This window comes from Odocoileus virginianus, chromosome 3 (genome assembly GCF_023699985.2).
Source record: "Odocoileus virginianus isolate 20LAN1187 ecotype Illinois chromosome 3, Ovbor_1.2, whole genome shotgun sequence".
NCBI classification, from domain to species: domain Eukaryota; kingdom Metazoa; phylum Chordata; class Mammalia; order Artiodactyla; family Cervidae; genus Odocoileus; species Odocoileus virginianus.
Genome location: NC_069676.1, coordinates 58,253,005 through 58,280,391, shown reverse-complemented (window position 1 = coordinate 58,280,391; position 27,387 = coordinate 58,253,005). Strand labels below are relative to the sequence as shown.

General features: G+C 53.4%; 1 protein-coding gene across 3 annotated transcripts in view; it reads right to left on the bottom strand.

Moving 5' to 3' along the window:
- Window positions 1-27,127, bottom strand: part of SYNPO (synaptopodin) — a 38,410-nt gene extending 11,283 nt beyond the window's left edge. Inside the window, exon 1 of one of the 3 annotated variants that reach the window (XR_011486925.1) lies at window positions 21,142-21,232. Coding sequence is in view for 1 of the 3 variants with exons in the window: in XM_070465646.1 (XP_070321747.1) it covers window positions 26,716-27,112 (397 nt within the window). In the remaining 2 variants the exon portion in view is untranslated. Of the gene's footprint in view, window positions 1-4,654; window positions 4,883-21,141; window positions 21,233-26,715 lie in introns of those variants that run through there. The other 2 variants (XR_011486926.1, XM_070465646.1) reach the window with 2 other exon arrangements.
- Window positions 27,128-27,387: the final 260 nt, after the last annotated feature.

Below are 27,387 nucleotides of genomic sequence, written 5' to 3'. Positions count from 1 at the left end.
TTAAAAATTCTCACACTCTAATATTATAAAGGTAATACATTGGGCTAATTTCAGCAGTGACTATACTAGAACAGCACATTACCTCATCTTATCCTCACAAGAACCCTAGGAACCCCTATTTTACAGAAGTGGAAAATGAGGTCCAGAGGCTTGTAAGTAACTCACCCAAGATCACACAGCAAACGGTGGCAAGGCTGGAGTCAGAACCAGTTCTCTCTGGGCCACAGCACATGCTCAAGCTACCTGCTTGTCCCAGAGGTCCCTCTTGGGACATACAGGGGACAGAGTCGGTGGGAGTCAGGGTTCAGTCTGGGGCCTGAGGTCAGGGATCAGGTGGGGTCAGGCCCTCTTAATCTGTAAATTCACCACAGGCGACCATTCCTCTTTCTATCACCAGTGCCCAGCTGGCACACAGTCAGTGTTCACGTTGTGTTTATTGAGTAAGGAATGAAGAAATGGACACATGAACAAATGGACCTATGCACAGATGGATGGGACAGCCTGTGGCCAGGGCTAGCAGCTCAGTCGGTGGCTGGGAAAATTGCTCCCTTTGTCACCCCTCCCCACCGAGGGAGCTAATTAGTTCTTGAGGAATCTGACCCTGCCCTCCCTCCTACCTTGCCCTCATTAGCACTGGCCATGACATGCTGAGTGGGTCTCCCGGGGCAGTTTTCCTAGGCATCTTGCCAGCAAAGCTCAGAATTCATGGACTTTCAGAGCTGGAAGGGCCCTTACAAAGGAGCTTTTTCACTATCACCCCCATTTTATAGATGAATAAATCAAGGTCTGGAGATGACTCAGGTGGAGCTCACACCAGGGGGGACCCACCCGGAGCACAGTGACTGCCGACAGCCAGTTCACGGGACCACAGGCTCTCTGGCCCCAACCTCCTCCTTCCTTCTTCCCATCACCACCTGGCTCCCCACCACACACACCTGCGCGCACCTGGGCAGAACAGCTGTAACTCAGCCTGCCCCCTGATACCTGTTTGCTCGTGGTAGAGCTCCTCTCCTGCCTGGATCACCCCATCGATAAAAGGTGACAGCTTTAAAGGTTGAGCCAGGCTGCTTCCCAGGGGTAACTTAGGTAGGGGCAGGTCAGCCACACAGGAGGAGTTGCTCAGCTCATGCGATGTCCCTGTCCTCTGCTCTGCTTAGAAACCAGGCCTCTGCTATTTGCTAGCTGTGTGACCTTAGCAAGTGACTGCTCCTCTCGGAGCCAGTTTCCTTAATTGAGAAGGCAGTAAAAGCCCTGACATTAGGGTTTGGAGGCTATGATGAGGTCACAGGTGCTGGGGGCGTTGTTGTCATTCAGCCCGAGTAGACAGGACAGAGGGCCCATGCTTCCCTGGAATGGACCTGGCAGTTGGTGACCCCACGTGACTCCCTGGAAGGGGTCAGAGCTGCTTCTAGCAAAGGAGATTCATTCCACAGATCATAGTCCTGAGGGGATATGACTCTTTAACGGTCACACAGCAGGGGATTCCAGGGTAATCAGCAGGCAGGGATCACTGTCCCAAGTCACAGAACCTCAGAATCTCAGGGATGGCTGTCACCGTGTCCACCTCCCCACACAATTCCTGCACCCCTGAAACCACGTCCCTGAGTGTCCAAGCCTTGCACACTCAACTGACAGGGCGCTCACTACCCTAAGGATGCACCTTCTACTAATTAACATTCTTCAGCTCTAAAGTCACTCCTTATATTAACTCCCACCTCTTGACATGGCTCTGCCCCCCACTGCCACACAGATAAAGTGCTTTCTCTTTCCAACTTACGGCCCTGCAGAGACTCAGCCACAAGTCCCATCCCACAGGGCACGGTCAGGATAAACGTCCCTGGGCCCACCAGCGGCTCTTATGACACAGCTGCAGCCATCGTAGCTCATACTGATTGGGCTCTTGCTGTGTACCCAGACTTCACACATACTATTTTATTTAATTCCCAAAACGATTCTATGAAGCACAAATTACTATCATTCACTTTAAAAAATCATTTTATTTGTTTATTTTTGGCTGTACTGAATCTTTGTTGCTGCGTGTACTTTTCTCTAGTTGTGGGGAGTGGGGGCTACTCTCTAGTTGTGGTGTTTGGGCTCAGCAGTTGCGGCTCCCAGGATCTAGAGCATGGGATCGGTAGATGTAACGCAGGGACTCAGTTGCTCCTTGGCATGTGGGATCTTCCCAGATCAGGGATCAAACCTGTGTCTCCCACACTGGCAGGCGGATTCCTTGCCGCTGAGCCACCAGAGAAGCCCCTATGATTCACTTTTCAGTGATGAGAAAACCAAGGCTCAGAGATAATGCCCAAGGTCACAGAGCCGGAAAGCAGTGGGGGCTGGCTCACCCCTGGCTCTTCAGGACTCCAGGGAGCACCGGGCTTTCCAGCCAGCAGCTTCCACGGTGCCAGGCTCCTAGACAGGGCCTCCGTGTGTGTAATTCAGACCTCCCCAAGTCTCTGTGCTTGTTTTTTTTCTCTTCGTGTCTCTGTTTCAGTCCTATCCCAAGGCTGGTTCTCGGGGTCACAGGGCGAGAAAATGCTCCAGTGTTAGAGCCTGAAGGGCCCCGAGGAGGCCTGGGAGGCCTTGGAGAGTGAGAGGGTCACAGGGAAGGCCATGGGCCAGGACCTGGTCTGCCGACCTCCAGCCAGCCTGGGACCCTCCCCCACGCTACTGTTCCCAGGCCAGAGGAACCCAGCAGAAAAGGCCAGGGGGTGAGACAGCCCTGCCTCCGAGGGAGCTCCCGTACCCCCATCCCAGCCCGCAGTGACTCCATGGAAAAGGAATTTGGCAGGAGGCTTGGACCAGACCCAGCCAGCAATCCAGACAACTTTTGCCACCCTGCACAAACAAGGCTGAGAGAATGGGGGGCTGGGCCAACTAGAGGCACCTCAGATCCCCCCACTGCAGGGCATCAGGGGCGGCAGCTCTACCCCAAATTCCCCAGACTAGGAAACTGCCACCCCTGGTGATGCCTCAGCCAGCTGGCTTCAAGATTGTGGTCCCCAGCGTCAGAGACACAAGAGATGGCTGTGGCCCACAGAGGGCAGCCCCCTTGCTGAGCTCCCAGTCTTCCTGACTGCAGCTTGCCACCCATAAAAGTCGTAACAGCTCCCTCTTCTCCCAGCCTCTTCAGTGGTGGTCCTTGAAAGACCCACCCTGGACAGTGGATGAGGGGTTCTGCAGACAGGCCTTCAGGAGATGAAGGGATGAGGGCAGACTCAAGGAAGAGCTGCCCCAGGGTCAGGAGACCTGGGTCTGACAGGGTTGAATCCCCAAGTGGGGAAGGGGAACGAGAAGCCCTGAGTACACCCCTTAGAGTGAAGATCGCAGTGGCTGCTGTAATTATTGAGCCCTCAACAGCCCACTATAATGTGCCACGCCATGCACTTTATACCCATCATCTCATTCGATCCTCCCAACAATCACGAGGAATAAGTACTATTATTCTTCCCAGTTTGCAAATGAAACTAGAGCTCAGAGAAACCTGCCCAGGGTCATATGACTTGTAAATAGCAGAGCTGGGATTCAAAACTCCCAAGCCTGGTTGCTGAATCTCATTTCTTAACCACCTTGCCTTCCGGACCCTGACTCTGGTGGGAGGGGTATGGGTAGAGACTCCAGTGCTCCCTGATACTGATCTGCGGGCCCCTCTGTTCCCACATCTGACAATCTGCACCCACCATGGTGTTCTCTCTTCTGCATATGCAGCTGCCTAGAGCGGCTGATGCTTTCTTCCCCTTCTTCCTCTCAGGATAAGAGCTGATAAACTCATTGTTACTAAGGGAAAAATGACTGCTAGGACATAAAAAACTAGTGGAGTGGAAAGAGCACTGTGGGGAGTCAGGAGACCTGAATTCGAGTTGTGCCCAGGCAGCGATTAAGCCCTTTCTTTCACCCCATCACTTCTGTAGGCAGCCGTCTGTTCTGCTGACCATCAGGCCTCTTGACCAAGGACCCAAAGGAGGGAGGCGGGGCAGGGGAACGGAGGCCAGAACAGAAGGTCAGGACAGGGAGAGAATTCAAGGAAATGCTTCTTCACACGGCTGCCGTCAATGGGAGTGCCCGGGCCCTGAGCAGGGTGGAGAGGGTCGGGGAGCCAGAGGTAGGAAGAGAGACTGGCTGGAGACAGCCCATTGTGGCTGCCTGGAAGTCTTGGCAATGGGACAGGTAAACAGGCTGGGTAAACTGCCCCCCTGTGGGGTCAGGAAGGAACCAATGGCTGGCCGCTGCACAACTTCAGCCTCAGCTGGGGGCAGGAAGATGAACTGGGCCTGAGTAATGGCCTGGCTACCTTGCCAGCCCCTGCCCCACATCCTCCCTACTGAAAGGAGGAAATGACACAGCCTCCTTTCCCTGGGGAGTTCTCCATCCTCGCCAGAGTCCTGGTGAGCACAACCTGACTGAGTCCCGGCAGACTGCCAGGTCTCTTCTCAGAGGCGAATAATTCATACTAAGGTGAGAAGGACTGCCAGAACAGGAGACGATAGGAATGAAAGTGGAGAGCCCCAGAACTAGCTCCAGCCTTGCCATCAACAGGCTGGCAGAAGTCATCGCATGCCTCTCCCTTAATGCCCCGGGGGGGACCTGAGACCAGAGAAGGATGCCCTAGGCCCTGAGTCACACACCCCAAACCACCGAGGCTCGCTTTACTCACTCTGGCAGGGTCCTCCCTGCTGTCCTGCGCCCCCCTGGATGCCGAGCCGGCCTTGATTCTGAAAGCCTCCTGGAAAGGCAGCCCATCAACCAGCTGACAAAGAGGAAAATCCTACATTGACGGCAACGCAGAGGAGCTGGATCTGACTTCTCTCCTCCACAGATGACTCAGCCTAGCTCTTTATCAGGAAAACCGATTTTGCAACAGCCTTTTAAATGGCCTCTCCGCCTCCAGTCTCTCCCCCGCCAATCTACCCGCCCCACGCTGCCAGATTCATCTTTCTCCCTCCTGACTCCACTTGTATCGGGCCTCTCTCCTCTCCAGGACATGGGGCATCAAGCAGCCAGGCCTCATCCTGGCAGTCAGGGCTTGCCCGAGAGCTTGCTCACCTGCTCCCTGCGTCCTCAGCAAGGGTCAGAGGGAGTCCAAAGGTGCGTGTTTCCCTCACCTGCCCTGGGAGTTCCAGCCTCTGCTATGGGTCTGCACAGACCCTTCCACCCAGAACACTGCTCTGTCTCCTGTCCTTTTTATAGATTCAGTCCTCAGACCATCCAGGTTTTATCTGAACCACTTAACAACCTCATCAGTTTGTATACTATTCGTTTGAGTGAGAGTTCTCCTCCAGGGCATGCTCACCACATGCCCCATGGCAGACCTTTCCTTCATTTAGAGCAGCCAGGAGGACAGTGGTCCCCTCAGCTCTGCATTAGAGGAGAAATGGACTCAGAGGGGTGAAGTGACTTGCTCAAGGTGGCATGGCTAGTCAGAGGCAGAGGTGGGATTCGAACCTAGGGTGGCCCAGCACCCAGCCCAGGACCCATCACATGGGCCATGCTGCCTCCTACCAACGTCTTGCTTTGCAGCAGTCAGGGTCTGGGTCTGATTTCCCCCAGAGAGTGCAAGAGCCTAGGGGCAAGGGTCTCAGCTGCTTCTGCCTTGTCCCCTGCACCTTCCCTGGGGGCTTGCAGAAATGATGAAGTCGATGAGGATGCCATAGCCAAGTGAGGTGCTCCAGACGCTGCCAAGCCAAAGTTGTATTGTAGTGTGTGTGCTCTCATTAAATCCTCATGGCAACTCATAAAGGAGGCCCCCTTACCGCTGTTTTAAGGATGAGGAAAACAAGACCAGAGAATTGGCAGACTCACCCCAAGTCTCCCATGCAGCCAGGGACAGGCAGAGTGGAGCTGGAGCCGGGAGTCTGACTGATTCCACGCCCGGGCCCTCCTTCTGAAGAGCTCTGCCCGCAAAGCACACTCTCCCCACCTACTGTCCCAGGCCCAGCCCCATTGCTGCTTCCTCCAGGAAGCTTACATCAATCCATCCAGACTCCTAGATCAGCGCTCCTGCCCTGCTCCACCTGGCCTAGGGGCCTCCAAGAGGAGGGGGTTTGGAGGAAACAAACAGATTGAGAAAGCCAAGGAACCAAGGCCCAAAGAGAAGGAGGCAAGGACTGGCCCAACTCCTGTATCTCCTGCTGGCAGGGGATTGGGATCAGGCAGCACATGGTGGGTGGGCCAAGTAGAGGTCCCCCAGGTCAGATTGGCATGGGCCTTGGTGAGCAGCTAACCCTGTAGGCCACAGGCACGGATCTCTGCTGGTTGATGCTGTGCCGTCCTCCTCTGCTGAAGGCCAGGAGCCACCACCTTCCACCACCTACTCTACTAGCCGGAACATTCATCCACAATTAGATTTTCAGGGACCTGGACATGGCGGCCTAGAGAGAGGCAAGCTCAGCCCCAGATGCAGAGCAAACTGGAAAAGGTTGGTTCCCAGAGAGCCAAGCTCAGACCCAGGCTCCCCGTCCCAGTTGAGCCCTGCTGAGTCTGGCCTGCCCCCATCCCCAAGCCATCTCCTGCTGCAGCCTCCATCTTCCTAGCTCGGGGAGCCTTGAGTGTACAGAAAGGACTACCACACCCTACCCTTCCAGAGAAAGCACTTAATCTAGGAGACAAAAAGGCAACCAGTGAGGGCAGAGGAGAGAGAATTTCCCCCAACTTGTGCCTCTCCCAGGAGTAGAGCAAGGTCTAGACTATCTCAGGGTCCCCAGCACCCAGCCCAGGGCATACCAAGTTGCTTCAGTTGTGTCCAACTCTGTGTGACCCCATGGACTGTAGCCCTCTAGGCACTTCTGTCCATGGGATTCTCCAGGCAAGAATACTGGAGTGGGTGGCCATTCCCTCTTCCAAGGGATCTTCCCAAGCCAGGGAAAGAACCCACATCTCTTGCATCTGCCTGCATTGGCAGGCAGGTTCTTTACCACTAACGCCACCTGGAAAGCCTAGATATAGCCTTTCTTCTTGGCTCTGTGGCAGCCTGTGGCCAGAGCTGGTCCCATCCTCTCCAGACTCAGCAGAGGTCATCACCCAGGAGGCCTCCCACAATCCAAATTCACCTTCACATTTTACTCCACCAGGCATCCCAGGAGACGAATTCTAGATTTGTCTAGGCCTCAGATTCCTTGAGATTCTAGATCCCAGATATAGAGAGTGATTTCTGGAGGAAGTAGGGAAAGGAAAGAGGGAGGTAGTAACAAGCCTGTGGCTGAAAAGGGAGATGAAACTCAAATAGCAGTGTTAGATCCAACAGGCAAAATATTCCATTGAGTGCCAGGAGAACATAGAGCCTAAAGGAGAGAGGAATGAGGATGAAGCAATCTGGGAAGTCTTCCTGGAGGAGGTAGCATATGCCCTAGTTCTGAAAAGATTGAGTTGTGAAAGCATTCCAAGCAATGGGGCAGCCTCCTGGAGGCTGGAAAGCTCAAGACAATCTCCACCTGACTCCCCTACCCCACCTCCACTCATAGCCCAGTCAAGACAGCTGGAGAGGAAAGCACCTCTGACAAGGGGATATATCCCCTCGTTAGGCTTGCCCAAAGGCTGATGGTGACTGGGATGGTCCAGGTTGAGTTCCAGGGAGCTGTGTACATGAGCAGGCTCATGTTCAGAGCCCAGAAGCACCGTGGTATCTTCCCTGGGCCTCCGGGTGGGTTACATAACTGCCCCACTGCTGGGGCCACAGATTCAGCCGGGACCCTCCTCCGCCTCCACCTCCCCAGCCATCTGTCTCTGCTGCTTCCCTCTCATAGAGGAGGCTGCCGCACTGCCGAAAGCAAGTAACCCTGTGGTAAATTCCCCACATTCCTTCCTCACAGAAAAATAAATAACGAGGGAGAAAAAACTCTGGAGGAATGATAATGACGGCCCCAGTGCGCAGCAGTCCCAGCTCGCTGCCCTGGCCACTCTATAGAGCAGAGCCCATCCTGGGGATGAGGGTGGGCACACTGCTGCTTCTCCCTAGGAGGCATCCTCACTGCAGGCCCTAGGATAGACAGCTCACCTGCCTGCAGCTCCCCTAGCCCTGTCAACTCACTTTTGGTCTCAGGTTCACTCATATCTGCTGAGGAAGGTGCTAGGAATCTTAAGTGGTCTACCCTCTCACTCCTGTATCTGTTCAGCCTGCCTGCCCTCCCTTAGACAGCCCTCCTTTACCAAATCCAACCAGAGGAGCAGCCTGTTCCCTCCCATGTCCTGCTCAAGAGAGCGTCCTGCGAAGGTTGCCTTTAGTACGTCACTTCACCTCTGGGTCTCAGCTTCCTTATCAGGAAACTGGAGCTGATTATGTCTGCTTTGCAGAGTCACTGCTGAGCAAATGAAATGCAGAAATTATTTCTATAGCATAAAACACTGTGCACGCCTGAGGGGGATTTAAATTCAGCCTTTGCACAAACCTACCTCTGTATAATTCTCCCAGGCTAGGCTGCTGTATGTGTCCTTCCCCCTTCCAGCTATCTCTGGGTCTGCTCTCCCTCTTCTGTTCACAGTCAGGCACAGCGCAACCTTTCCCTCCCCCTGACACCCTTCCCACTCCAGCATCCTCGCAGCAAGGGTGCTCTAGTGTCAACCTCTAGCTAACATGCTGTGGCAGGGGAGAATCAGGTTTGAATCCCAGGTCTGTTTCTTGCTGGATTTGAGTGCCCAGGCCCCCTTGGAGTGGCCCCCAGACCCAAGACTCCTGGGAGGGAAGGTGTGGCCAAGGCTCCCACCAACACTCAGTACGTAGTTCTGCAGCCCTGAGCGGGCAGAAGGCTACCAATACCTCCCATGCCATTTGCCAGTTACCGGGCGTATCTGGCTCCCCTCAGCCAGAGGAGAGGCTGAACCAACCAGCCCCACCCTCCCCTTGTCCCTCACACTGCAAAAGGAAAGCAGACTGGAGGTCAGAAAATTTGGTTCTAGTGTCTGTTCTGTCACAGTACGGACGAGATGTTGGACTAGTTCCTGATCCTCTTTGAGCTTCATTTTGTCCATGTGTTTCAGAGAAGACATCAGACTTCTCTGATTCCCAGTGAAGTTGCCCCCTTCACTGGGAAAGCAGTGATCCCCAGAGTGTTGTACCCCCATACCTTAAGTAGGGGCAAAAGGATTTAAGTGGTACCCTGATACTTAACATCTTACTGTGAGGCTGTCACGGCTAACGCCATGACAGGCAGCCTAGATTAGGAGTGGGCCTAGTTTCCCGGGGTAACATAATTATCAAGCCTCCTGGAGCTAGCCAATCAACATGTGCCTAGCAAGAAAAAGGGAACCTATCAGGGGAAAGCTGAAAGCCCCACGTTGGGCCAACAAAAATTGCCTTGCAGCTGTGTAACCAATCCGCTTGCGCCAACTACCCACTGTGTAACCAATCCGCTTGCGCCAACTACCTGCTGCTTTTTTTGACCTAATAAATACCCGAGAGAACTGGGGCTCGGGGCCTTTTCGTCCTCACACCCTTGGTGAGGGCGGGAGGCCCTGGCTCGAGTCAGTAATAAATTCCCCTATTGCAAGTTGCATTGTTTCGAGGAGTCTTCTTTCCCGACCGGGGACTCGGACTACGGGCAGAACACTTACTAGTTATATAAATTTCACGTGTGTATTGGAAAAGGAGTATAATAAACACATCAAAGGTATATTACTGCATGCTGCTGCTGCTAAGTCACTTCAGTCGTGTCCGACTCTGTGCGACCCCGTAGACGGCAGCCCACCAGGCCCCCTGTCCTTGGGATTCTCCAGGCAAGAACACTGGAGTGGGTTGCCATTTCCTTCTCCAATGAATGAAAGTGAAAATGAAGTCGCTCACTCATGTCCGACTCTTCGCGACCCCATGGACTGCAGCCTACCAGGCTCCTCCGTCCATGGGATTTTCCAGGCAAGAGTACTGGAGTGGGGTGCCATCGCCTTCTCCGATATTACTGCTTAGGGGGAGGTAAAAGTGGATATCTCAGTAACAAAAGTTAGACAATTTAAAGGAAACAAGTAAGTACAGGTGGTGCATGAACTCATTCATTCAACTGATATTTATTGCTCACCAGCTAAGGGTCAGGCACTGTTCATAGTTATGAAGAGAAACAGACAAATCCCTGCTTGCATTCTAGCAGGGGAGCCAAATAATAAACGTATGAGTAACCGTACAACTAAGTCACATGGTAAATTCTAGAGAGAAGAATGAAGCAGGGGTGGGAGATACACAGACGGCATGGGGTGGGGAGTGGTGTGCAAAGGTACATCACTGGGAGTCATGTCTGAGCGAAGAAGTGAAGAAGGTGAGGCAGTGAGGCTTGTGCATTTCTAGGGAGAGACTGGGCAGAGGGAACTGCTAGGGCCAAGGTCCGGAGGCAGGCTCACACGCTGCAGGCTTGAGGATGGTGCACGAAATGTGGAGGTGGGACATGAATATGGAAAACATTTTCTCAAGTGGCTTTTCTACCTCTGCCCTGCAGGGTCTCAGGGACCCCCCTGCATTGCAACCATCTGTGTGCACACACACACCCCCTGCAACACACACATTCTCGATACCTCCTTAGTGCTGGCGAGAGCCTAGCCGGCAACAGCATATCCTCCTCCGCACACATGCCCGCACACAAAGGTGCTGCTCACGCGTGCACCCACAGAGGTGGCAGAACCTACACACCAGTGTGTGCACACAGAACAACCAAAGGCATGCATGTGGAGACACACAGGCACTCAGGCGACAGATCGACACAGACACAACAGGTACACACCTTGTGGGCGGACACACGTGTCTCCCTGTTGCCAGCCTGCCCTGTCTCCAGGTAACCAAGTTACCAGACCACCCTTGTCTGGAGGGCACATGACCTGATGTGTGGTTTCAAATTCCCTTCTCTCTATCTCTGCACCTCAGTCATGGTTTCCCATTTCTAGGTCAACATTAAAATCAGCCACCTGATGCTCAAATGTCCTAAGGGATCATGTTGCTGTGGAAAACATCCCCCTTTCTATCCCTTCAGCAATTAAATGGAAAAAACGATACCAGTAGCTACTGGCATCATCGCTCATCAAAGTCATCTGCATCCCTGGCTTCATTCCTTTAAGGTGCTCGGGGGCAACTGATGAGTAGGAGGAAAGGGCCAGACTAGGAACTTCAGGCCTCAGTTTTAGTCTCAATCTGGTCTCCAACTCATTGTGAAGCCTCAGGCAAGTCCCTTCACCTCTCTGGCCCAGATCAGAAACCTACAGGTGCTGCAGAATTTCTTAGGGTGGGGGTGTGTGTGTCCAAAGTGCTGATTCCTGGGCTCTGCCCCAGAGTCAGGACCACAGAATATTCATGCTAACAGTCTCCCTGAGGGGTTCTGAAGTACTGCCAGGTTGGGGACCCAATGGGCTTTAGAGCTAATGACTTTATCTTATTTTTTAATTAAAGAAAAATTTTGGCTGTGGCATGAGGGATCGTAATTCCCCAACCAGGAATTGAACCCGAACCCCCTTCAGTGGAAGTGTGAAGTCTTAATCACTGGACCACCAGGGAAGTCCCTAGAGCTCATAATTTTATAAACATGTTTATAAGAAAATTAACAAATAGGAAAATGCTTGGAACAGAGTCTGGCAAATAGACCCCATGTCAACAGAAAATACATTTAAGAAAATATATTTATATAAATAATTCTATGTAGTAATTATCATTGAACATGCACACACTTTTATAGCTTTCCTAGCAGCTTCACTTCGGCAGAGAAAGAAGTAGAGCAGAGATGCTATTTTCAGACCAGAAAACTGAGGCAGAGAAAGGTTAGAATCTCACAGAACACAGGTCTTTGGCTCCCAGCCAGGGTCCTTGGCTTAGCTTCTCTGAGATGTGCCACCTTGGGGCCTTGTCACCTCATCCTATAAGGCATTGCCTTCCAGCCCACAGTAGGCCGTGTGTACACAGCAAACATAGTCCTTCCACTCCAGGTGCTTCTCCAGTTTCTCAGGATTCACTGACAATGGGACAACCTCAGCCAGTTAATCTCCTTCCAGCTGAAACGCCCTTCTCAGCAGATAGTGCAAGGGTTTCCCAAAGCCCTAATGCTCCATGCTACCATTTGATCTGGAATGGTCTTTCTGTTCCAGCCAACCTGAGTTCGGATCCCAGCTGAGCAACCATTGCCTGATATATGCTAAGCCTGTTTCCTCCTTGGTGTAGGGGTCTCCTAATTCCTATCCTGCCGGGTGATTGGGAGGATAAGGTCTTCCATGAGAAGTTTGCAGCATCTGGCCTGGCACACAGGCTCTTGCGATGACAAAGCACCATTAACTTGCAGGCTAAAGTGTGAGCTCCTGGAAGGCAGGAACCCACGCCTACCACGTGCCGTATGCTCAGTTAATATGCGCCGAATGGGTGAGAAATGAGATGATATCGCGAACTCCTTTCTGATCCCAGCTCACCGTTGTCTTTCATGACCCATTTCCCAGTGTGGGAGCTGGAGGCATGAAGCAGGGATGGTCAGGGCCAGCGGGGGAGGGGTCCTGGGTCCTGGGAAGGCAGTGATGAAGGCCACCGGGGAGGGCCGTGTTCTGGGAGACCTGGATGTAATCCTGTTGACTCAGAGGCATAAATAATGCACCAGCATGTTCTGTCCTCGCCATCCTGTCACGCTAAGAATAGCACCGGCTACCCTTTCAGGGATTTCTCAGGGAGCAGAGTAGGACAGCAAGATGGGGACAAGCGGGGAAAGGCATTGCTAGACTAGGTATTGTCGAGCGCCTTTTCCTCAAGCCCACTTTTCCAAACCCTTAAGTCTGAGGACCCTAGAGGTCAGAGCTGAAAGGGCTCCTGGGGGTACCTGGTCAGAAGTGGCCTGGGCAGTCAGGCACCACCCACCCTTTCCCACCAGAATTGCTTCTCTTCCTCCTCCCTTCTCAATAAAGCCCACGCCCCAGGCCTAGCCCCCATGATCCCCTCCTCATTCATGTGATGAATAAATACAGAGTAGGTGGTTCCCCTCTTATGTATTTCATCTGTAAGACTTCAGAGAGAGAGGAAGATCCTATAGCTTTTAATTAAAACATTTTTTAAGTTTAAAAATGATGGACTTAGAACAGTGATTCTCATACTTTAATGTGCATAGTAATTACTCAGGGATATGGTTAAGTTGCAGATTCTGATTCAGTACGTCTGGAGTGGGGCCTCAGACTCTGCATTTCTAAGAAGCTTCTGGGTGATGCTGATATTGCATCCATCATGGCCATACAATGAGTGCAGGAAAACTCAAGTATTTTCCCATAAAAATAGATGGAGAAACCAAGGTCCAGAAATGAAGACGGATACACCCAAAAGCATACAGCAGAGCTCAGCTCACAATGCAGGCCTCCTAACTCCTCCTAGGGCTGGGTCTTAGTGAGGCTTTGGGGTTGAATGGACGTGCCTGGAGTGGAACAGGAGACAGGTCACAGTTTCAGGCAGCGGGCTTTCGTCCAGGGGCAGGCCAACCTCCTAGTCCACAGGCTCCCACCTGAACAGAGGCATTCAGCTGGAGTGACAGTAGCCTCCAGCCCAAGATCTGGCCCTCATCAACTTGCATTCAAGATCTCAGGGACTGGAACCCTCCTGGGAGGCAGGATGAAGCAACAGGTTATTAGAATGCAAACAAGATCCAGGCAGAGGAAGGTCAGGTGTGAGCACTCTGCATTGTCATCCTGTGCAGTGGCTGGGGAAGTGTGCAGGGGTCTGCTGCACAGTCAGGATGGGAATGGGAGGGAAAACAGAAGAAAAAGGAGGCAAGACCAGCCTCTAAGACCAGCACTAGGAACAGCTCCTCCCTGCTATGCTTGGCCTCAAGCCCCTTTGCAGGCTCCAGGCCCTCAAGACTAGCCTCACTGCCCTTCCAGGTGCGCTGCAGCTCCCCTCATGGTGTCTGCCCTCCCTACACTCCAGTCATGCTGGCTTTCCTTCAAGGATTCAGACAGGTATCAAGCACTTTGCACCTCAGGGCCTTTGCACTGGCTGCTACTTCTCCCTAGGACCCTTTCTCCCCATGCCCCTCAGTTGTCCCTTTCTGGTTATACCTCTCCTTGAGGTCTGTTGACAGGTCTCAGGGAGGATGCACCTGCCCTGGGAGGTCACATTCCTCCCACAGCACCTTCTACCTCTCCTGCAAACTCTCGTGAGATTTGTAATTCCATCAATATTTGTTTTAATGTCAGCCTGTCCTGCCCCTTGGTAAGGAGCCCCTGCAGGGCAGGGACCTCAAGTGTCATTTCCCTGCCCCCACGCCTAGGCCATTTTTGTTGTTATTTAGACATTAAGTTGTTTTCCACTCTTTGTGACCCCATGTACTGTAGCACACCAGGCTTCCCTGACCTTCACTATTGGCCAGAGTTTGCTCAAACTCATGTCCATGGGGTTGGTGATGCCATCAAACCATCTCATCCTCTATCACTCCCTTCTCCTCCTGCCCCGAATCCTTCCCAGCATCATGGTCTTTTCCAATAAGTGGGCTCATTGGATCAGGTGGCCAAAGTATTGGAGCTTCAGCATCAGTCCTACAAGTAAATATTCAGGGTTGATTTCCTTTAGGATTGACTGGTTTGATCTCCTTGCTGTCCAAGGGACTCTCAAGAGTCTTCTTCAGCACCACAGTTTGAAAGCAGCAATTCCTCAGTGCTCAGCCTTCTTTGTGTGCAACTCTCACATCTGTATGTGACTACTGGAAAAACCATAGCTTTGACTAGATGGACTTTTGCTGGCAAAGCGATATCTCTGCTTTTTAATATGCTGTCTAGGTTTGTTATAGCTTTTCTTCCAAGGAGCAAATGTCTCTTAATTTCTTAATGGCTGCAGTCACCACCTACAGTGATTTTGGAGCCCAAGAAGATAAAATTTGTCACTGTTTCCTTTTTTCCCCCATCTATTTGCCATGAAGTGATGGGACCGGATACCATGATTTTAGTTTTTGAATGTTGAGTTTTAAACCAGCTTTTTTACTCTCCTCTTTCACCTTCATGAAGAGGCTCTTTAATTTCTCTTCACTTTCTGCTATTAGAGTGGTATCATCTTCATATCTGAAGTAATTAATATTTCTTCTGGCAATCTTGATTCCAGCTTGTGCTTTATCCAGTCCAATTTTGCATGATGTACTCTGCATATAAGTTAAATAAGCAGGGTGGCAACATACAGTCTTGACGTACTCCTTTCCCAATTTTAAGCCAGTCCATTGTTCCACATCTGGTTCTAACTGTTGTTCTTGACCCGCACACAGGTTTTTCAGGAGGTAGGTAAGGTGGTCTGGCATTCCCATCTCTTTAAGAATTTTCCACAGTTTGTTGTGATCCACACAGTCAAAGTCTTTAGCATACTCAATGAAACAGAAGTAGGTATATTTTTTGGAATTACGTTGCTTTTTCTATGATCCAACGGATGCTGGAAATTTGATCTCTAATTCCTCTGCCTTTTCTAAATCCAGCTTGTATGTCTGGAAATTCTTGGTTCACATGCCACTGAAGCTAGCTTGAAGGCTTTTGAGCATCACTTTGCTAGCACATGAAATGAGTGCAATTGTATAGTAGTTTGAATATTCTTTGGCATTGCCTTTCTTTGGGATTGGAATGAAAACCAAACTTTTCCAGTCCTATGGCCTAGGCCATAGCTGGGCTGAATAAACATTTGCTGACTGAATGAGGGCATAAATGAATAGAAACAGTGCTCACATCTACCTTGGTGGTTCTCTGTGACTTTGCTTACCCTGGAGAAGCTGTAAGGGACTAGGACTTGGAAGATGATGTGGTTCTAACCCTCTGCCCTGCTACAGTCCAGCTGAGTGGGCTTCACAGGGCACATCACCTCCCGGAGCAGGGAGTGCTGGTGGTCAGGTTTAAATGAGCAGTGGAATCTGAGAAAGGCTCTGGAAGCAGGAAAGAGCTTTAGCTTGTAACACTCTTCCTCCGTGTTTGAGGCCAGAGGGGCAAAGGGCCACACACAAGGCCACACAGCCAGTGTGTGGGAACGCCAGACGCTCCCCCTCGCCCCACAACCCCCTGCACAGCTTAAAGCCAACAGGCCCACCCAGGCCCAGTGAGGGCACCATCCGCCTGGAGGTGGGACGGGGGTGGAGGAGGAGAGGCGAGGTGGCTGGGAGCATCCAGCCTCAGGCCCAGAGCCAGTGCTGGCGTAGGCGGGCCTCCCGCAGGAGCCCTGAGTGGGGCCTGGCAGCTGGGCATGGGGAGCCAACTGGCGAGAGCTGGGTGGTGGCAGGCCTGTTCCTCATGCGCGTGACAGCCTATTTTTTAATCAGCACTCTCCCCATCCCCCAACTTCATGTGCCGTCCTCAAAGGCGCCATGTCAGGAATCAAGTCCTGGCTGAGACCAGGGGCCACCTTGGCCATTGGTGGAAGGGTCCCCAAAGTCCCACATCCTCATGAAGCCCACGAGTCCTGAGCAGCCTGGAAAGCATGACAGGAGACTCAGGGAGCCTGTGTAGCCTGGGGCCTTGGGCCTGTCCCTGGACTCTCTGACTTCAGTTTCTCCTGTCCGTCCAGCGATGGGAGTTGTGCCAGACTCCATAGGGGTGTATTACAGCTCCAGCTCTTGGGATCCACTCAGGAATCACGACCGACACTAAGGTCGCCCACTTGTCAGGCCCTGGCAGGGCCTCCTGTGCCCACAGCACTCCCAGGGTACTCGATGCTCCCCGACCTCGACTCCCAGAGGAGGAGAGGGGAAGACAGGAGGCTGAGCTGGCTCAAGGGCACACCTCAGAACCCCAGGCCCAGGGAGGCTCCTCCTTCTAGCACCTCGGGGGCAGGGATGATGAGGGTCAGAGGGGAATGAGGTATGTTCTCAAGCACGTGGCTTGGCCCCTCCGAACCTCTGGCACTCCATAAGGCAGGAGAGAGCATGGTGTACAGGAGTTAAGCACACAGGCTTTGGGGCCAAAGGTCTGGGTTTGAACCTGGCTGGTCACCAGCTGTGTGACCTTGGGAAGCTCACTTAACCTCTCTGTGCCTGTTTCACATCTGTAAGCTATTGATAATAATAGTACCTATAATAGTACTTACTCCATAGAGCTGCTGACATGTAAAGAACTTAAAAGACTCTGGCGCACAGCAACCCTAAAAGATAACTGTTTCCCAAGAACTTTGGCTTTTATCTGTCAAACACTTAGTCTCCAAGAGATTTATTCCAGAGGGTTACATGCAATCTCACATAGTTCAGTCTCACATCAGCCCCCTCTCCTATCCAGCCTGCCCCCTCCTGCCCCACCCTGGTGGCTGCCCCTCCTGCCAGCCCAGTGGTTTTCGTGTCTGTCGAGCTCTTTCCCACTCACAATCCCTTTCCATCCTTCCTAGTCCATTCCATAGTAGCGCAGGACCAAAGCCTGAGCCCCTGAGGGAGCAAGTGATTTGTCCAAGACCACCAGCCTGTTAGCTGAGGCAGGGGGTTCAAGTATCTATTCCTGAAGCCGGATCCAGGCCCTACCACTCTACACCACCAGCCTGTTAGCTGAGGCAGGGGGTTCAAGTATCTATTCCTGAAGCCGGATCCAGGCCCTATCCACTCTACTGTGCTCATCCTCCCACTATCAAAACCTGTTCCTGGCTAAACATCAAAAAGTAATACACACTGAGATACAAGTCTTGAGTGAGTGTCCGTCTTCTCCAGGGCTTGCTATTTCAACAGAGATCAAAACATGATAATACTATTTAAGAGGTAATAGTTATTTTTATCTTCGCATTAAATTTTTAGAACAACAGTACAGGATAGGGTCTGCTATTGTTTCTGTTTTATAGACAAGGAAACACAAGCCGAGAGAGGTTATGTAACACGCTCAAGATCTCCCAGAAAGCCAGAGAGAGAGACCAGGGGTCCAACCCCAGGGTCTGTGTATCAGGCATGCAGGAAGTGGCTAGCACAGGAGTAGACAGAATTTTGCTTCACTTGCAGCAGCCCTAGGAGGCTGGGCAGGGTAGGGTCAGGTCAACACAGCCCGACTCTATATACTGCCTCACCAAGTGGAAAAGATGAAGCTAGGATGGTGGAATTTCAGGCAGCGGCCAGTTGGTGAAGATTTCATTCCGGAGAGAGGGATTTTGTGCACCTCTGGAGTTACAGAGCCTGGAGGCTGTCCCCACTCTGACTCCTCCTCTGGCCACACTGGGTAGCAATTGAACCACAGTGTCCAGTGACAGTTCACAAAGGACTCAGCTCACACTCACACACTCACAGGCCTAACTCAGCAGAGCCCAGCCACCCCGTGACCAGATCACAGGCCTGGGTTCCTTTGGGTCCACAGCCCAAAGCTCTGAGGGATGGAGGCATTTTCATAACCCACAGCCCATGACCATCCCACTCCCCATCCCCAGCTCTTAGTTTAGAGTATTTACCATCCTCTGAAACATCTTTCCTCCCAACCCAATTCTTACCATTCCTCTAGACCCAAGTTTTGGACAAGCCAATTCTGCAAAGCCTGCCATGACCACACCTTCAAATACCATTCAGGTTTCCAATCAGATGTCACCTCCGGAGAGAGCCCTTCCCTACCCACCAACACGAAGAAGCCACTCTAAGTGCTCGCCAAATTTGCAACATGGCTTTTTGTTGTTTTTCATACTACTTTTATCTATCTGAAACTGTCCTGCTGATTTCTTTGCTTTCCTTTTTCTTCTCTCTCTCTCTCCAGTTAAAATGCAATCTTGAGGGCAGGGACTTGTCTATCATGTTCACTATTGTAACCCCAGTGCCTAAGGACCCATGCACCCCCTAATTAGACAGGGACCCTGAGGTCCATACAGGGCAAGGGATTCACCCAGGGTCATGTGGAAGGCAAGTGGCAGAGGTCAGCCTAGCACCTGCACCTCTGCACTGGGCCCCCCCAGCACGTAGCCCGCCCCATCCCCACCCCAGCTGACCCTCTGCTGACCTGTCTTGTCCTTGCCTTCACACTACAGTGGGGCCAGAGCCTGCCAGGCCCGGGCTGCTGTGCCTCTCCACTGCCCCAGGGGCCTTCAGTGCCCCGGTCTGGGCAGCACGGCCTGCTTCCCCCTCAGTCCCTCCCTTCCTGGCACCAGCAGCTCCGATGAGCTCATGTCTGGGAGCCTGGGAGCTGCCCTGAAGGAGAAGGTGCCTCCCAGGCCAGGCCCTTAGGCTGGGAGGTGTGTTCAGCCTGGCTGGATGGAGAAACCTGGTCCTGGCAGGTGGAGAAAGTGGGCTGACCCCTGCCCAGCCCAGGGCTGTGGGGTGGACCCAGGGAAACACATGTCACCCAGGGAGATGGGGCAGGACTAGGGCTGGAGAGGAGACACAGAGGAGGCTCCTCTTGCACTTCTCCCATCTCTCCAGAGGTTCCTCGGCCACACTGGCCCTCCTGCTGTCAAGGAGCTGCTCTGTCCCAAGGAAAAGGGACTCTGCTGCCTTCTCGTCACAGAAGCCCCCCGAGCGCATCTCTTCCGCTCCCGGTCTCAGTCTCCCCAGCTCTAAAATGGAGAGATTAGATAAAATGCTGACTGAAGAGGCTAGGGATTAGTTGGGAACCAGGCCAGGCTCGAAATGCCACAGGGTTTTTTGTCTTTATTTATTTAGTTTTTTTTCACCTTAGGGGAAAAGTAACAGATAACAAGGGAAGGAAGGAGTTAAAGGCCTTATTTTAACCATGTAAATCCTAATTTCAATCACAGTTTCATTTAGGTACTAGACTGGAGAGCAGAGGGGTGGTCCCAAGGGCCAGCCTGCAAAGTGGCCATTGGGAGCCAAGGTTGGCATAGCAGCAAACAATTCACTTTTGGGAAGTTCTCTGAATATCAGACTAGCGTGATCTGAGTCCATTGCCCTCATTGTACAGATAGGGAAGAGAGGAGGAACCAATGCAAGATCTCCCGGGAGACAGAGGCAGGGGTTCCCGCCCCACGCACACACAGTATTTTCATCTCCCTCAAGGTGCCGTCCCACTGTCTGACATAAGACAAGTCTGGGAGGAGGAAGGTCACCAGTCTGTCTGTGGTGCTGTCCCCTAATACAGGATGGGGCCAGCCCTGGGGTTGGTGACAGGCAGGCTGGCACCTGCAAGGCTTCGAGCCTCTTACCCAGCCTCCCCAGTCCCTCTGAACAGCATCTTATCTCATCCGATCCTTGCAGCATGACAAGGCCCCTCAGGGGCCACGCGCCCACCCTCTCACTGGGAGTCAGAGAGGGCAGGGGGCTTGCCCCAAGATCACAGAGCAAAATGGTGTATTCGCGTGCCACCTGTCACTCGGGGTAGGGTGGGGACCGGGTGGCATGATGCTTCCCCACTGTCTCTTGTCCTTTTTGAACAACCCAGACCCGTGGAACACAGGAGGTCCTGTCCCCGTCCAGAATTGGCTTACAACCTGGAGTGGAGGTGCGGAGGGAGGGAGAACTTCTCTCCCGAGTTCTCAAAAAGGTCCTGTCAGGGCTCTGGACCAAGCCCGCTGAGGCGGCAGTGCGGTGGTTGGTTAGATAGGAGCCCCACCCTTCAGCTGTCCGGTCTCAGCAATCACCTTGGCACACATGGCGAGTTGTAAGAATGTGATGTAGAGGCTGGAGGGCAGTTCCGCCTCGCCCCCATAGGCACTCAGGAGAGGCCTCGATCTCCCCAGGTGGAGCTTGCGCAGGTTGTCCCCCTCGCCCAGATCCTGCGTGCCTAGCCAGCACAGTGCGGTGGGCGCCCCGCCCGCGGGAAGAGGGGTGGGCCGCGGGCCCAGCACACGCCGTTCCCTCTGCCCCACAGGCGCCCATGTTGGTCAACCCAGCAAGGGGCCCAACCCAACCCGCCGCTTTCCGCGTTCACGAGTCCAGCCATTCCCGCCCCCCCCCCCGCCCCCGCCACCCCTGCTCCAGAACGGGTCTGGGTGCGCACACCTCCGGCTGTCTCCCACCTGCGAGCCCGGGGCTGTCCCAGCCGTGATCTGCTGGCGGGTTGGGGCTCGAGGGCTGGATCTCCCAAGCAGTCAGGGGTGTTCCCCCCCTCCCCACTCCGCCGCCGCTGAGCTGCTTCGAGGCTTCGCGATTTCCCCAGCCCCCTCCTCTGCCGCCCCACTGTACAGGTGGGGAAACTGAGGCCCAGCCTGTAGCAGCCACTTGGCCAAGGTCACCCTGCCTGTGGGGACTGGAGCCCAGATCGCACCTCCACCTGGACAGCGCCCGGACTAACACAGGTGGGAAGGGGAGAGGCTTGCTGGGCGCTGGCATCCCTGCCCGGCCGGCGCCCCTCACTCACCTCCAACCTCCGCGCCTGGTCCCGGATCTCACCAGCGCCGCCACCTCCGCGCACCTGGCCGCGTCCATCAGCGCGCCCCACCCTGAGCGAGACCCCCCGCCGCCGCCCCCACCCCACGCCGGGCGCCCCCTCCGAGCCTCCGCCACGGCCCCCTCCACCACCGCCTAGCGGGCTGCGTGGGGACCCGGAGCCAGGAGGGCTGGGCGGGCTGGAGAGCCGAGCTCCAGCCGCCCGCTCCCCGGGGCCCTAGCGCCGCCCCGCCCGCCCCGCCCAGCCCTCGGAGGTGCGATTCCCTCCCCCTGGGGCTCGGCCTGCAGTCTCCCCGCGAGTCTCCTCCTCCTCTCTTTCCTCTCCCTGGCCTCACTCTCTGCTGCTTGAGTGTCTCTCTGTTTCCTCAATTTTTCTCCCTCTTGGTCGTTCCCTAAATTCTGCTGCTATTTCAGTGTCTTGTCTCTCGCATCTATTCACCCCCAGCCCCTTTCCTCTCTCCTTCCCATTAACTCCATTTTAAATCTGTCTTTGTGATCCTGTCCCCCATAACTAACAGCACCTCCAATCTCACCAGCCTGTTTCCTTTCAGACTCAGATGCCTACCCTCTCAGGCCCATCCCCTCCCTCCTCAGCAGCAGTAGCTAGAATAACCATTCAGGACTTGGGCAGGCAGGACTGCCCAAGTAGGACTTAGGCAAAGGGAGATTGAGGAAGGTTGTCATCTCCCAGGCTGTCTGGGGCCATCCCCTGACTTAACTGGTGGGCCAGCAACAACAGAGGCAGTGATGTTCAGAGGCCCATGGCAGGGGTCATCGTGCCTCAGAATCAAGTAGGGATGCTGTGGAAAGTTGAGATTTTCACTATCAGGTGCCTCCTCCCAGTGGTGGAAGGGCTGGCAGTGGGCTTGGAATAATAAGCACCCTTCATTCCCCCAGCAATTCTGAAACAAAACCACAGCTGGAAAAACGCTGTCCTGGGTTTTCACCAAAGTTTCCCTGGGTTCCAAGTACCCCACCCCTTTAACCAGGGTGATTCCACTTGTGTGTTTTTTCTATCAGGGTTCTGTGTTTAGATTTCTGCTAGAGGAAGTTGGAAGTGTGCTGACGTAAGCCCACCCACCTGAGGTTCTGTGAAATGCAGAGCTGCAAGTGGCCTGGTTTGAGATGTCCCCTGTTCTCAGCGGATGGGCTTAGAGTGCACGGGGTCAGTTGACAGATGGGACAAGCCCTCCCTGGCTTCTCCTGACCCTCTGCTTGGCTTCTTGGCTGCAGAGAGTTCCTCTGACCCAGTAGCTGCTCTTGTGCCAGGGCTGCCCCAGGTGGCGTGGTGGGGGGAGCGGGTACTGAAGGGGTTGGGGGATTGGCATCAGGCAGGATATTGCCTGCTCTGTGAGTGCATGCACTACAGCCCAGCCTGTGAGAAACCAGGAAACAAACTGTGTGGGAGACAGAGGGAGGGAGGGAGGGAGGCTAGGATTACTGTGTGGGTGGGTATGAAAGTGAAAAAGATGGAGAAAAGGAAGGACAGAAAGTGGTTCAGTCTGTATGTGGGTGTGTGACAGTGGGTGTGCAGAGTGGATATGCTTGCAGAAAAAACGTGTGTGCCTGCAAGAGAGATTGCACAGTGTAGGTGTGTGAGCAAAGGAAAATGGAGAGAAGAACATGCTTTTAACCTGTGTCTAAGGGAAGGAATGTGTGTGTTTGTATGTTTTCTGATGGGACTTCTATGTATACAAATTTGATGAATGTGTCCACATGTGAAAGTTAGACCTGCATGAGTGAGGCAGGGGTCTGTGGGAGGGTATATGCCAATGCCTACCCTATGCACGGGTATGTTGGTGTCTGAGAGCACGTACGTGTATGCACATGTGTGCAGATGTGAATATATACCCATGAGTATTTGCATAAGAACATGGCGTATAGACATCATTTGCTTGTACCTATGTTTGCAGGGGGTGTGAGCATGTATGTGTGGGTACATGTGTGAGGTATATGTGAACTTGTGAGCCCTGCCCCTATACCATCACCCCCTATTATGGTCACCGTGGTGAAGGGAAGGAAGGGGAGTAGGTGGGGCCTTGCCTCCAGCCTCTCTTCCACGGGCCTGAGGAGTAGGGGCCTGTCCCCAGTGACCACTGTCAGCTCTCATCATGGACACTGACTCCTCTACCTCAACAGGATGGACATGGCCAGGGGCAGGGCTACCCTGACAACCCAGGTCCATACCCCCATCTCCACCCCAGAGGCTCAGAGCTGTGTCCAGTAGAGTTGGAAAGGCCTCCAAACCCTCCTGATACCCCAGGCCCCCAAAAACAATGGCCTGGAGAGGAGGGAAGGTGGGTCTCCCAAAGCCCTGGGCAGAGGAGGGGTTGGACTGGCAGTGGATCCCTGGTCTCCCTGGGAGGAAAGGATATGGCTTGGCAGAATCCCCCAACATCCCTCAGAGCCCAGCCTTCCCCAGGCCCCGTGGGTGAAAAACACAGCCTGCTGCCTTGTCTCCATGGAGACACGGCAGCACAGAGGGAGATTGAAAGCATGGGCCAGACCTCCCAGGGTTCAAATGTCAGCTCCTCCACCCACCAGCCTAAGACTTTGACTTGTCACTTAAACTTGCTATGCCTTAGTTTCCTCATCTGTGAAACAGTTAAGAAAAGCGTGCACTTCTTAGGGTTGTTTAGAGGATGAGACGAAATAGCCCATACAAAGCATTTGGCCTAGGGCCTGGCAGCTAAACTGGGAGGTAGAAACCCTGGGTTCCAGCCCTAGCTTTGCCACCAGCTTACTGACCTTAGACAAGCTACTTGCCATCTCTGCACTTTAGGATCTCCACAAGATTATCTATAGAATAATTTCAATAAGCCCTGCCAGTTATGATCAGCTGAGACTTTGTGGAAAGGACAGTGGGGGGCTTTCTGGTGAGCTATAGACTGACTAGCGCTGACGAGGAGCCCTAGGTAACTTTCCTTCCCACGTTTGTTCTCTCAAGTTGGCAGCAGTTGATGGCAAGAAAGTTGAGCTGTAGTCTGCTGCCCGCTTCCTCTCTTTGCATCCCCTGACCCTCCAGCCTGCTAAGGACCCCATTCTACCTTGTTCAGTTGGTACCCAGGCCTTAGAGAAATGGCACTGGATCCCACCTACCCCAAGTACTGGATGCCCAATGCAGAAGATGCCTTGGCACATACTTAAAACTTTCAGGGAACACTCAAAAGAGGCAGGTATAATTGTGGAAGGATAGATGTGATTGTCTGAAGATGCTTATAATCCTTTGGCAGTAATGGGAGGAAGCTTTAAAAGGAAGCCCTAATCCACTAATAGCCTGGCAGCTCCACAGGCCTCTTCCCTCCGGATCTCCAGGCAGAGAGAAGGGACTGTGGCCACTCCCTTTCCCAAGGGAGCAGAAAGGCTAGTGTCGGCTCCAACCCAAGACCACCCGGGTTTCTGCTCTCTTGCAAGACCCAGCTTCCTTTCTGCCTCTACTTCTGAGAAGTCTTCCCTGCCCACTCCATCCTCCTGAGGTCACTCCTGCCTCTTCTGTCCTTGGAAATGTTCAAGACAGCACTAGATAACCATCTGGCTAGATGTTAAAGAGAGGAATGAACCAGACTGTGAGCAAGAAGAATAAGACAGTTTCAGCTCCAGTGCTGACTAGGACCTTGGGCTTAAGTCTCTGAGCCTCAATTACCTCACCTGTACAATGGGGATAGTAAAACCTACTTAGAAAGGCTAGAGTAAGATCAACAAGAATGAGATACCATGAAATGGACCAGCTCCATGTGAAAAGCCAACAGGACCCATTAATGGTTGTCTCTCCTAACACGTTCTCTTCCCCTCCAAGGTGTCAGCAGACAATTCTCTCCCTAGCACTCTCCCATATAGATCCAGAACACAGTGGTAGCCAAGAACAAAGTCCTCATGCAAAACACTGCAACTGAATTATGGCCTTGGAGCTTGCTAGCTGTGAGTCTTGGACGAGTTACTTACAGTCTCTGGCTCTCAGTCTTCTCATCTGTATAATGGAGATAGTAATGGTATGTCCCTTAGGGAATTGTTATGTGATTAAATGAAGTGATACCTGTGAAGCTCTTAGCACAGTGGAATTGGCACATAGGGCTTAACAGATAATAGCTATTGTATTGTTGAGCTGATGATTATCATTTTAGTTGCTATCAACATCCCTTACATGCTTATCTGAATTACCCTGCAACCTCGTGATAGTTCTGTGAGGTAGACAGGGCTCATGTTCTTATTTTCATAGATGAAGAAACTAGGAAAGGATTTGAGGGGATCCAGAACTGCCACCCATGTCTCCTGACCCTAGCCATGGTCTGTTAGAGGGGAGGGAGCAGATCCTGGGGCTCTCAGCTCTAGGGGACCTGAAGGTCTGTCTCCAAGTTCAAGGTTGCTGGATGCTCCTGGGACCCTCCGCCCTTCCTGTCCTAGATGCATCTAAGTCCCCTCCTTGGTTGTAAGTCCCCTCACCCCTGCTCCCTGTTGTAACCGGAGCCTGGGGGAACAGAGAATAGGAAATGGTGGCCGTGGGGGTTGGTCAGACCCTGGAGAGAATTATTTCAGAAAAGAGAGTGGGCGGGAGGCTGGTGAGATGCCAGGTTGGGTGTCAGCAACGCCTGCACAGAAATGAAGTGCTCCTTCAGTTTCCTGACGCACAAGCCCTCCCCGGCCTGGGTCCCCCACATGCCCTGCGCCCTGGGGATCTGCTGGCAGCATCTCATGCCTGAGCGAGCATGGCCGGGCTCACGTCCTCCCCATCTGGACCCACTTCAGTGTTTCCATGGGCCTGGCAGTGGAGGTGATTCAGTGTGGGTTTCCCTGTCCCGCCCTGCTCAGCTGTCTCCTGCCGCCATAGGAAATTGATCATCCTTCCTTCCTTCCTTCATGCTATGTTCACCAAGCTCTCCCCTACACACTGTCTTTGGGTCCTCACTGCAGTCCCGGTGACATGCCTCTGTCACCCCTAACAGATGGAAAACTGAGGCCCGGATGAGGAATACGGGCTCAACTCAACCACCAACAGGCTGACCAGGAGCTGTCTCTTCCTCACTTTGGGCCTCAGTTTCCCATCTGTAAAATCAGGAGGTCTGTTTAGAGCAGAGGCTCAGTCTCTACCTCAGAAGCTCCATGAGGGCAGGGGCCACGCCTGTGTGGCCCAGCACTGCGTCCCCAGCCCCCTCAACTAGCGGGCACTCAGCGTGTTCAGCGAAATGGTCCCACCCCATCAGGTGTTCCCACTCCAAGGTCATTCGTTACCAGGAACCATTAACAGGCAGACAAGAGTAAGCGATGGGCTTTTTTTAACTAAGCATGATAACGTGGCTTTCTCTTGCTGCCTTCTCACGTGCCATCTCTGGCAGAGCCAAGGGTGCACTTAAATGTGGTCCAGCTGGAATGACACAGACGGCACAGCCTCCCCTGTGTCTCCATGGCTGTTAGTCTGTGCAGGCCCAGGGGACTCGGATGGACTCTCGTGTACCATGGGAAAATATGGCCAGAGGTGTGTGTACATGCTGAGCGCCTGTGGGGTCCTGCCTGACTCTGGCAGTTCAGGGGAAAAGGGCCATGAGCTTACCTGGTTTCTGGGCAACCCTGGGCCCCAGGCTGGGGCTGAGGCTGGCTGTCATCACTTGCCGGACCTTCACGGTGTCCCCGTCCCGACTGGTTCTGTTGTCAAGCTGGGAAACCCCTCGTGCCTCCCTGGAGCAGCTGGGTGGCCGGGTGCCCAGGGCTCTGGGAAGCTGTGGTGCCCCTTGGGTGGCTCTGCAGACCTTGTCCCCACTCCTGCTGGCCACTCGGTCTTCCTCCAAGTCTGTGAGCCCCACCTCTCCCTGCAGGCCCTCCTCACCGCCGCTCTCCTCGGCCTCCAAGGCCAGACACCTGTAGCTGCCATCAGGGATCCCAAAGGCGCAGGGGGCAGACCTGCCTTCACTGGGCGCCGGGGGTAGGGGTGGGAGGTGGGGGCCCAGCATGGTTCAGCCTCTCCTCACGGACACAGAGACGCTGTCGCCCGTGCTGGGGCTGGGGCCAGAGGCGCCTGAGTGATTGTTGGTCTCTGATCTTCTTGGGGCCTTCTCTGGCCTTCCTCAGCCGACTCACAGAGCTGGAAGGGGATCCAATTGCAAGCCTTCCTGGGCTGGGGGGATGGTGGACCCCCAAGGCTTCCTTCTTAACCCGTCTCTTGTATGTGAGGCCTCCCCTTCAAGGCGATCTATCTGCAAAGCAAGAAAAGAAACAGTGCATGAGT